At 41.4% G+C, this 12,292-nt stretch overlaps 1 protein-coding gene across 1 annotated transcript; it reads right to left on the bottom strand.

Annotated features, from left to right (window-relative positions):
* Nucleotides 1-2,459: 2,459 nt before the first annotated feature.
* Nucleotides 2,460-10,559, bottom strand: ogre (optic ganglion reduced). The gene is made up of 4 exons (XM_043418732.1): nucleotides 8,900-10,559; nucleotides 7,022-7,129; nucleotides 6,191-6,343; nucleotides 2,460-4,549 (listed from the first exon to the last, which is right to left on the bottom strand). The coding sequence occupies exons 1-4, from the start codon at nucleotides 9,146-9,148 to the stop codon at nucleotides 3,968-3,970; spliced, it is 1,092 nt and encodes a 363-aa protein (XP_043274667.1). The 5' UTR covers nucleotides 9,149-10,559; the 3' UTR covers nucleotides 2,460-3,967.
* Nucleotides 10,560-12,292: the final 1,733 nt, after the last annotated feature.

Raw genomic sequence — 12,292 nt, forward strand, 5'->3', positions numbered from 1 at the left:
GAAAGAGGGGGATGCGGAGAGACAAAACTGAAGCAAAAGGAACAGCTTCATCGGTAACAGACATGGGACGAAATAGAGGAGGAGGAGGAGGAGGAGGGAGAGAGAGACGGCGAGAGGACAATTCTTACAGACGAAAGCTCGAGCTTCAACGTTTCGGGCGGGGGCGCTTCGAGAGAAAAATTCTTTATTTTTACATTGAGACACGCGTCCTTGTCATCCCGCGGCATCTTTATCGGGCTCTCGTCTCTCTTTTTATTCCTCGCGATCTTTCACTTTCTTTTTCATTCCTATTAATATCAGAATTCTCCATAACGTTGGCTCTTTCGCTGCACTCACATCGTTCTCAGAGCCCTTCGGTTCGCGCCCTTGGGAGATAAAAGTTTCGATTTTCAACGACGAGCTAATCAGTTCAATTGTCGCGATCCTTTGTCACTTCATTTTTAATTGTCGATAAAAGTGTCAATTTTATGTACGAACGCGAGTAGAATTCCGAGCTTTTGTTTATTTGATCGGCGACTTTTTAATGGACTGTTAATAAATGAGATGGGAGTTGATAAAATTATTGAAAGTTTCTGGGAAATCTGATTGAGCAATATTTTACAGGTTTTCTCGTTTATAAGAAAAAACTCATGTTTTTTCATCAATAAATCAATTAGAAATTTTCTTATTTTTGAATCGATTCTTCGCAGAATCGAGATCTTCGCTCTCGAGATTCTTGAATTACTAGTTTTTGTGGAAGCACCCTTAAGGGGGGGTGATCAAAAAAATGTTTATCCTCCTTCCCTTCACTGGCATCTGCCCATCAAAGCCCGTTAGACAGCGCTGCCGTTGCGACGAAGAAAACAAAGTAATTTCAGTGAGGATCGAATTTTCGTGCTTATTGCACAATTATCGAGTTTTTTTTACTTCCTTCCTCTCCCTCTCTCCTTCTAGTGTATCATTATTTTTGAATTTGTTACGAGGAGAAATACAAGAGTAAAAGAGACGCTGGACGCCCACGCCGTCCTTCGTGGAAGACAACAAGACGACGATGCGCCACGACAGTTTCCACTGCCGTAACATTCTCATCTTTACGAACTCTCAACACGACGGAGCATATATATTTGCGACATCCAAGAAGAAGAAGAAGAAGAAGAAGGAGGAGGAGGAAGAAGAAGTCACGCACTGTTCGGAGCGCACGATGCTCGGGATCTCGGCCCCGCTGGACCGAGTGCCTTCGACGTCGTTTTATTCTTCGTTTGTTCGTTTGCTTTTTTTCTCCCGTTTTCTTCTTATTTTGTTACCGACACCGAGACACGAGGAACAGGAGAAGAAAGAGAGGCTTCATCGCCGTTTCGGAGCAGCTCCTCATATCCACGGAGCAGCGTCATCCCGGCGCCTCATAGGGCTCCAAGCGCACGTGTGTTTTCATCTCCAGATGAAAACGTACACAGTACGATAGACAGGGATAGAGGGACTACTTGGCAGACCCGAATCAAAGGCTATCAATAGAGAAACATCACTCCGCACGCGAGCACGTCAGGAGGAAGGAGGAAACCTCTTGGATCAGACACCATAAATCTTCGACTTCGTATTTTCTGATATGGTTCGCTATACACGTATTTATATCGACCGATATGTGGGACAGATCGTTCCACTTTGTCCAAAACGTTCGCCAGACCCTTTTCCATCTTGATGAACCATATTTTCCACTTGTTTATTGCTTCGCTTCGAATCGAGCGTTTCCTTCGCTCACTGAAACGTGGAAGTTTCGAAGTTTCGATGATCATCGGAGTCTAAGCCGTTCCGGTATGAAATGGGTCTCACCGACCCGGTACTGTGTCTTCTTAATCCCTAGAAAAAAAAGATTTCATCAACGTTTGAAAGATTTCCATATAAAATTTCCTCATTTTTAAAACAGAAAGTTTTTCAAGATTCTATTTTCAAGCTATGTCAAAGTGACGAAACTTTTAGCGACTTTAAACAACAAATTTTTCACCTTTCTAAACGACTCGAACGAACAAACTTTCGAGTCTGTCAGATTTTGTTGCTGAAATATTAAACACAGACTTCAACGTTGTTAGTATAAAAAAATAACCCTTCAAAGATTTTTGGACCAAGAGCTTGTCAAAAAACTTCTCCCACTGACTCATTAAAATCAAGAATTTCAAATTTTTCATTAAATTGAAAATCTTTTCACCGACGGCCAAATCGCTTTGAGATTGAACTATTCCAAGAGGAACGTCGCGACATCTAGCGTGGAAACGCCCAACCGCGTATGAAGTCGTTTGAAAAAGGAACTCGAGCGTGAAGATAATTTTTTATCAATCAATTTTTTCGTCAATTATTGAATAAAAAGCGAGAATTCCACATTCTTTATAATTTTAGTTCGACTTGAAAACTCTTCGATCCTAGAAATCAATGAATTACATAAAATAAACCATTCTACTCGTGAATGAAAAAAACTAGGCACCGTCATATCACAATAAATCGAATACCGTTTTATTACATTTCGAGACCAACGCTACATCAAGTATTTCCTTGTTTTCTATAAAGATAAACAACATTACAGAAAAACAATGAATGCAGAATTTTCGCCTCTGTACACAGAGTAAAATCAGGCACAATATAATATCTTTTTAAAAAATCGTTTATATATTTTTCTAATATATCTATCGTACAGCTTATGAAACCTGACCTTTCGCACTGGTGTATCTCTGAAAAAAGGAGGTGAGGCGATGATAAGAGTGTATCTGGGCAATGTTCGATTCTCTCTCATTTCCGAAACATTGTTACGATGCCAGATACTCAGTAGCGATATTCAGTTGCACGGGCAAACTCTACGAAAACGTTTAATCGAATCTCAATTATATTTTCACAACGCCCAAAAGTTCTGTAGGTCCCTGTTCAGCTCTGTCGTATCACAAATATCGAAAAATTACTTCGAGTCAAGATTTATCAAGAAGATAAAAAACTAGATGAAAAACGATTATCAAAATGGATTAATATCTTGTTGGATGGGTGCTTGCGATTAAAATTTATAATCGCAATTATTATTCTTAGCGTGAACGATGACTGCCATCGTCGACTGTAGTCATAATTATTGTCAGTTTGTGCTTGAAACGTCGCCGTTTTTCTACCATCTCAACGACGACGAAAGCCTCTGTGCGAAAATAATATAAATCGTAAAAACTATCTACGAAAAAAAACGAAAACACATAAAAAAAATCTACTCGACTCGAATCTCTACGAATCTTGAACGAAGGAGTCGTTGTTTCCGCAGGCCAACGTTTTTCTCGCCTCAGTCTCGTTCAGTCTTTGTACGCGGTGTGCGTTCAAATCGAGCCTTGACATTAAACACACGAGATTGTAGGACACCCGATGAAAAACGACGTTTTTAACATTTAGAAAAAAACAACAGAAGCAACAAAACTCGAAGGAGGCTGCGGAAAAAACGACTCGAATAAACATAAAGCCTTGAGCAATCTCGCGATGATCCTTCGCTCGAATATCTTCTTAACGCTCTTTAAGGTCGAACGTATTACGCGCGATCGATACGTCCTCTGTATATGTATATATACATATATTCATATAATTTAAAATACTAAGCTACTTCTTATGACTATCGAAAATATATATTATATGAATGAAAAAAAAAAATTACATTTGTCTATCGATCGTAATCGAGTTTGGGCGAGTTTAAAGAGAGAATCACGAGAAATGAAGGAAACGTTGACAGATCCGTGCTCACGCGACAACGTAATTTCTAAGGAGGATCATTTCCACGAAAATTAATCGGTACGCGTTGCGATCAATGATTCTTTGATGTCGTGAGTATAGGAGAGAGAGAGAGAGAGATAATGGTAGGGTTTGCGGTGATCTCTCTTACCGACGGGGGCGCGATGAAAAGAAAAATGAAAGATCGCTAGGAGCGACGAGAGTGAAAGAATTTCATATTTTTCTCGTCAGTTGCTAAAGGACTTGAGGATTATGGACTCGAGGACGAGGCCTGAGCGCGGTGGCCGACTTTTTTCGTCAGTTCTTCGAGCATGTCACGATAAACGAGGGAATCCATGTTCGACGATAGAACGTAGAGGATCCACCAGTCGCCGATGTCGACCTTTTTACTGATGTTCGAGCATGTCTCGATGGACAGGAGCCTCGACGAGAAATGAAGTAGCCTCGGTCTTATCGCCGGAGCGAAAATGATGGCGGCGCGGTAAAGCACGAGCCCGACGAGCAACGCCGAAAGAATGACGTACCAGAACCATATGAATATGTAAGTTTTCTCGTTTACGATATTCAACGGCAGAATACACAGAGAATCGTGCTGCTGGATGGTTCCTGAGGCTCCGTATTTGTGGAAGATGCACTTTGTCACTCGGGGAAATACGTAGACCATCGGATCGACTCGCTCCTCTTGAGGGGCGTCCGAAAATTGCAGCACTCGGAGACCGTAGCTCAAAAATTCACCGTCGAAGAAACGATTCATCAGATACAACTGCAGGAAGATGTTGATCAGGCAGAGAAACTCGCAGACGAAGTAACGATAGGCGTACGAGTTGTGATTCTGAAATAATATATACATTATTCGAAGCATAAACGATCGTTTTGAATTAAGAATAATTGAATTTAACGAGAGCGAATTGGACGTAACTCGAGCACTCTTTTTCTCTTTCTCTCTCTTTCTCCTTCTTCTCCTCCTCCCACTCTGTCTCTTTTATCTGCTTATTCTTTTTTTTCACTTCCTCGAACCCTTTGTGTCCAGTGCGCTCACGCTGTAACAACCTTCTTATCTCTTATTGTAGTAATGGGACCACCAAGTTTCCGTTTTGTCTATGCTACGCCTAACTTGTCATTCGACAACCTGCAACTCGTACGGATTTTCATTTTATTCCTTTCGACAAAATTTCAGATTTTCGAGAATAGCATTTTCGCGAGCAAATCCAATGAGATCACAATCTTTTCCTTAGTGCTTGGTCACGTGTTTGGAACGTTTATTCCAAGTTTTGAAAACTCGTGCTTTTTGCATACCGGTATTTTAATTTAGACCGTGAAAAAGAGACGGAAGCGCGAATTCGAGGGTGCCAAATTCGACGTTCTCAGTGAAATCTTTTCTATTTTTCAATTTGCTCGATTCTGTTTTCGACAGAAATTATACAATTGAACACGAATCTGAAACTATGAAAGCTTTCATTGAAATGTTCTCTATTCAATGCACTTGAAGGTTTTTTTTTTCGAGCACACTGCGTTACGTCGCTTGTGGTATTTCAAGTATTTGGAATTGTTTTATCGATCGAAACCTAAAGTGGTTTCAAGCATTTTGAGTGTCTCCGAGGGACCTCGAGTGTTTTCGAGTATCAGCAAGGGGGTCTAATCATTTTTATGGGCCCTGATTTCCATTGAAATATCCACGAGTGTCCCTGAGTGTTTTAGAGTGCTTTTCAGTTCAGGTCAATTAAATAGTGCATCAAATGCTCAGCTATCACCGCGGGCCACCTAAGTGAATGGCCTGATCCTCCAGCAGTCAAATTTAAGGCGAGATTCTTCAAATGAAATCTGACGAAGCAACCCAATCGCATTGTCAAGCTTTACGTAACACACGCGCCTGGAGTCACATTTCGCGTAACAATGGATTCTACTCAGCGTTTCAAAAATAACAAACTTATTCGTCACGAACGATTGCTCGACTGTTCTCCACGTTTGTTCCAAAATCGATCAATTCGTCGATTCACAATTTTCTCGTACCCATTTGCTAAACCATGCTAAACCATGTTAAATACATTAAAAATTTCAAAATGATAAGACTTTCATAAAATTTGGAGAACATATTCTTCAGTGCCAAATTTGACAATACAATTTTTTTAAGATTTTTCTTCTGTACCGTTATCGAGTAATTGATCACATAAGAAATCTGCTTTAACGCGTAATTACTCGATAACTAAACAGAAGAAAATTTTGAAAAAAATTGTGTCTTTGCACTCGATGTTGAAGAACATTATCACCAAATTTGATCAATTTCTTATCATTTTGACAAACGTAGCCACCCTCCTTAAAAAAAAAAAAAAAAAAACTCTTGGACGTCGAGTACAACGAAATGAAATTCGTTCGAAAATTCAGTTTTTTCTCGACTTTTTAAATACTTTCAACAATTCTCTCCCAAAGTCTCGGAAAAAATTGCGGGAAGGATGATTCCCTCCGAATTCCTTACCCTTATATGAGAGACCAAATAGTCCATTAGAATGGTTTTCTTTTTCGAAATTTTTTCCTGGTCCAGTCCGTGGTTCATGCCCATAACGAGAGTGCTGATTAAACCTCCTTCCCAAATGTTCCACAGCCATTGAGGCACGTAGCAAAGAATCGCCTGTAAATCATTAGCGTGAGTGAAATGAGATACGAGGAGAGAAGATGAGAACGTCGAGAGAGTTGTAACCGATAAAAATGTCTGAATATACACAACTTGATTCAGCGTATATCAATAGTTGTTTATTTATTCTTTGGATCGACGAGACTCGTACACAACGAAAGGATTCTCAAAATCATTTTATTTATAGAATCTTCAGCTCGATTAAAATTCGAGGAAATCGAATTTCTTTGATTTCTCTGCCGTTCCCACTTCGAGAGAGTTCAATCTATCGAATATTTTCAGATTCATGCACGACGCTATGACGCTGAAGTTTCCAACGTTGGAGTCCAACGAAATGATCTAAAAAACTGTCCAATAATTCCAGTAATTCTCCAATTTATTTCCAGTCGAATTTGTACTTTGTATTTTTTCAATCTACACAATTATGATTCGTGAAATAAAAAACTGATGGATAAATCATTTTATTTTCATTCATTTCGTTGGATTCCAACGTTGGAAACTTCAGCGTCGTCACGACGCTCGTTAACTTGATTTTATTAAAAATTTCAAGAAAATTCGTCGAACTGAAAAAAAGCACATTTTTTCGGGCCATCGAACAATGGAGAGGAAATTCACGATTACGAAAATCATTCGAGCACATATGTATTAAAAAAAGGGAGGAATTGTGCGTGTTACCTGGAAAAAGAGGGCGAAGCAAACCCACTGATAGTAGGTGTAGTACTTCCTGGCATCGACGTCTCCGAAATCATTGGCCACACCGGGATGAGCGACTTCGACACCGATCTGTAACGAGGAGAAATCGTTGACTCGATTGACAGGATTTTATCGTCGTTTCTACTGCTTTTAAAATGAAAAATACGTCTTTTGCGATGAGAAAAAAAATCTTGAGCGCCCGCTGCCAGGATTGAGCCGTTGAACAATCGGGGCTCTGCAAGAGCGTTCTTATCTCTGGTCTGGTGGTCACAATTCGATTGGAAAATACGTGACACTTATCTTCGGAAAGGTGAAACGATTAGCCGGTGACGAATCTTGATTGTTTTACAATTTCATAATCTCTGAGACGTCAAACACTTTCCATCCTTGTTTTATCCATGGCCTGAATAAAGGCTTTCCGAAAAGGTTTGACGTTTGGAGGTTTTAAAATCGAAGATTCGTCGCCGATTCTAGAATAAACTTGAATTCAAGTTTAGAAGATGAAAAACGTTGTGAAACATTTTAAAAACTATATTTTTCAATAGTTTTTCAATATTTTGCATTCAAATGCATACAAAATTTAATGCGAGATGCTCGCAGTCGGTTACAAACGTTTCGATCGACTGCGAGTGGAAAATCAATGTTATGCGCACGTGATTGTCTCTATACGCGCACAGAAGCGTTTACCAGGCTCGTGGAAACGAATTTAATTGCAGTTGTTGTAAGAACGTGTACGATCAACACGAGGGTCGTCCCTGAAGCATCGTTACACTCCCCCGGACAGCATTCCTTCGTCGTGAGCTTTGTTTCGATGATTCTTTAGCTACGTCGTGCAACAGCGCGCAATCGATCGCGATTTCTTTTTATAATATTCAAAAAACCATACGAGTGCGATTCTCTGAACGAGAACTCGAAAAAGCAATAGTTTCGAGAGATAACCTTGACCGCGAAGGCTTGGGAGGCAATTCGAGGTCACGTTGACGTCGCGCCTAAAAGTGAAATTTAAGAAACGATTTCATTTCCACGAATTATCACTAACCCGTTGTTGCATAGCAGTTTCTTTCGGAATAATTTAATGATTTTTTAATTATTTTTAGCACATTCGAGGCTCTAAATAATTCAAAATTATGTTCACTGAATAAAATCCTTATTGAAAGCTTTTGTTTTAGTTTGATGAAGGAACGAGAACACTTGAATAATCGAATTATTGAGCAGCACGGAAAGCTTTTCCCATACATTTTGTGGATGATGCAATTCCCGAAATCGTCAGCGTTTTCTTCGATTTATAAAAAAAAACAAAACAAGAAAAGTATCACTTTCGAAGCAAAATGCACAATTTGATAGGAATTTAACAAAGAAAATGATTTTTTTTTTCGAGTAATCAACACTTCACTACCGTGGAAGAAACATCAATAATCCGGCATTTTATAGTGACAAAGTGAGTTTTGAATCACGGGATTGCGGTTTGATTGAAACTTGAAAACAAAATAAAAATAAAAATCAATTGAATAATAGCATTGTTTAGGAAAGATAAGAGGAAAAGGGATAGAAAGTAATTGATCAATTTGTCGAGTACAGCATATGTGGGTCGCGAGATGGTGCTCCGGTCGATATAGAAAACATTTGTTACCAAGTATCAAATGGGTTCGACGGGTTTATGTGTATATAATGTGGGTGAGTTGAACGCGCGGCAGCCACCAGTCGCGCAACCACCTGTGGCGGCGACGAGAATCCCAAAAAAAATATGTTAATTCGCGTCGGTGTGATAAAAAGAAAAAAATTTCGTCTATAGCGAATTTTTATGCGTCGCGGTTCCCTCCGATCTCATAATCGAATTAGAGGGACCGTCGATATTCATACCTGACGATTGAAGGCATCCGGCATCGTAAAAGTCGAAGTGATCCAGCAGTAGGTGTTTATGGGATGGACAGGTAATCCTTGAACGATGCACGATATCGGGTTCCCGACATACTGGGTGGCAGTGATTATCAATGAGCACGTAAGCAATAGCACTGTCGTAAAAAGGTTGTGCATTCGAAAGACCATAGAGTCCGTTTTGATCTCCTGCCATTTCAAATACTCGCTCAAACTTCCTAGTAACTTATACATGATGTCGGTTTTTGTTTATCCTTCGCAGTGAAAATAAATGTTGAAAAGAAAATAAGCTCGATCGACCGAGTCGATCGAATGCTTTGAAATTTTATCAATTATTCAAGTTTCCTTTTAAAACGAAATGTAAATTGTCCGTTAAAATGTTATTATCACTGATATTTTTTTTTGGTAACACGCAGGTTCCAAACAGACCCGTACAATAAGATACATACGAGAAAAACCGGACAAAACGAACGCGTAACAGCGCGCACGCATACACACGAAAAACTATCGAGAACCGGCTGCGCCAGCTGTGTGTCCCACGCGGCGAGCGTCTGTACTATTTTTCCCCCTTCCCCTGAACACACTGCTATCGTTTGTGGCGACCCCGTTGGTTCGTCTCGGAACGTGTTCCCCAACGGAGGGGAACAACCGAGAGAGCGGAGTTTGAGAGATCGTGCAGCTCGCCACAAACGTGGCAGGATACGCGGCTTTGCACTGGCCTCTGTTGTTCAAGAGCTCGGACTTTTTATTTAAGATTCTGTCTCTTTCGTTGTGCTCCAGACGTCACTGTCACTCTCGCCCTGCCACGGCGGTGTGGAAGAGGCGATTGACCTTAGATTTCTTTCACCTCAGAGTTATTACTGTTTGGAAAAATTTGTTTTTTTTTTAAGCTAGCAAATTCTCCAGCGTTGTGTTAAGAGACCAATGAACGTCGAAGCAGTGAAACTACAGAAATTGAGTTTCGGAAGCTTATCGTTTATTTACAAAAACTCGCATCGAATATTATTACGAAGGTCAAGAAGTCCAGTACACGTTTGATCACCAAAAATACAATAAAGTATACTTGTACATGAGTGTATTGTACTTTTTATTTCGAACCTCGTTATTTTCACTTTTATCACAATAAGCACGATATGCAGCAGCGGGTAATATTTGAAAGGAAAAGGCAGTTCTATCTCTCTCCCTTTTTACGATGCTCCGCGAGCCCTTTCCCTCTTTTTCTCTCGTTTTCTGGCTCGCTTCCCATTTGTTGTACCGCTTCCTTTTGTTTGGTAACCCCGGTTCTCCCCACCCTTGCGAGGTATATCGAGGGCGATCAAGACTCGTGTATAGGTGCCCTTAGCAGCCCCTTTCGCGGGTACTATGCAGGCGGGATAGTTTATTAGCGTTCCCCGCGTAAAGTTTGGCGTGCGCGTGCGCTTCGTCAAACGAATATTCCGCGAAAATGCGTTCGTGAATGTTTATATAAAAGAGAGAGAGAGAGTAAGAAGAGAGAGAAGTGAGGTGCAGTTATAGGCAGGAACAAAACAGCAGCGTTTATAGTAGTAGAGTAACAGCGGCAACGTGCTCGGCTACTGAATCTCCTCGATAGCTCGCGCGCTACGCTACGTACGTACGAGTCTCTTGGCCCTCGACTAACGAGAAATACCATCGAGAATTTGCCCCGGAGAGGGGGGTCAAGGGGCGACGGAAGAAGGGGCGAGCCGAGAAAAAATAGGGAGAGTGAGGAGAGAGAAGGATTGTACTATACTCGTAGTAAAGCTGTAACCAAAGTTGTCAAGAGAGAAGGAACGGCGGAGGGGAGCCTTCTTTCCTACATGATGAAAGCCCCGGTTCCCCCGACGCGGCAACGTAACCGCTGCCCCATTCCACCGTAACTGCGTTGCCCCCTCGTTTCACTACTCATTTTCTCTCTCTCTCTCTCTCTCTCTCTCTCCTTGCTCGGTCCATCTCCATAACTCTTTTCTCGCGACCCCCTCTCTCGTCCTGTAATCCCGCGTGTCGGAGGCTTGTTTTTTTCGCCCCACATACGATGCACGTATCCCTCGTTCCCCCGAGCCTCGACATTAGCCGTCTCACTCCCCCATTCTCCTCCCTTTCTCCTTATTCTCTCGTACATCTGTCTCACTTTCGTATCCCTAATTTACAAAAAAAACAAGGTAACCTGATTTGCATCGATTCTTTTTCAAAAGATATCGATATACCCCTATGGGCATACGCGCAGAAACTTTCTGAAAAAAGCAGCTCGCGCCATCTAGCGGCCAAAGCAGGATCCCCATCGAACGCAACCCTTTGTTCCCTCAATTCCTGTATCGCTGTTTTCATTCGTCCCAAATCAGGACGATTGTTCGTCTCCCTCGTTGGGGTTCGATTCAAGGTCGCCCAATGACATTGCCCTTGGATTTATAGTGATTACGAGCATCCGGAAAAATGACACAACGTAAAAGGAACGGTCCTGCAGTCACGTCCTTCACCGCATCGCTACAGACACGCAGGGGAATCGTCAGAGGACCTCTCGTTCGAACACATTTTTGTCGACGTGACTGCCCTCACGCGTTTCACAACAAGGCTCAACAGACAGGGAATATCGTTTGGGAAATCTAAGGTAAAGCATGATTTATGATCATTTCAGAGAGGCTTGTGAACGTTGAAAAACTCAACTCGAGAATAAAATCTCGAAACTTAGTTGTCTATCGTAATCCAACTTTTTTTTACTGAGCAATATTTTCTTCGACAAACGTTAAGAAAACCAGCGACGATTTGACAGCACAACGACAGAAATATTCCGTCATTGCGTCAGATAAATCGATCGCAGTGAGCACTAAAAAGCTGACCGAGATTCTCGATAAATTTTTGTCTGCCAGGCTCATTTTTCACTCGATCCTCGTTTTGGTCCTTCCTGTTTGTTGTGCATGAGAATTCGTTCAGAGAAAATAAAGGTTATGGAGATAATGCTCTCCGCGCGTTCGCGCTGTTTCCAGCGATCAAGAGTGAGAGAGAAACAAAGGAGAAGGTGAAAGGTAGAGCCTTGCGCGGACGTAACGTAAACCGAGAATCTCTGATCCCAGTTTTTTTTAAAAACCCGTCGAGAGAGAGCTCGAAATAAAGATAACTCAAAGAGCAAAGAGTCGAAATAAAACAGGCTCGTGTGCTGCAGCAGCTTTTTCGAAAATCGTTTACGTTCGTATCTCGCTCGGCTGTTCTGCGCTCTCGTGATCATTTTTCCGCCCAGTGCTCCAGTGGTTTTTTTATATTCTCGTCTACCGGAATCCAACTTATGGAATCGAGCGCAGAGAAACTCGGCGACGATCGTAGGTTACTGAACCGCGATGAGTGCTTTTCGAAATGATCAAAGGTCCGCTGTTCGATCGATCGGTT

The sequence above is a fragment of the Venturia canescens genome, chromosome 5 (genome assembly GCF_019457755.1).
Source record: "Venturia canescens isolate UGA chromosome 5, ASM1945775v1, whole genome shotgun sequence".
In the NCBI taxonomy this organism is placed as follows: domain Eukaryota; kingdom Metazoa; phylum Arthropoda; class Insecta; order Hymenoptera; family Ichneumonidae; genus Venturia; species Venturia canescens.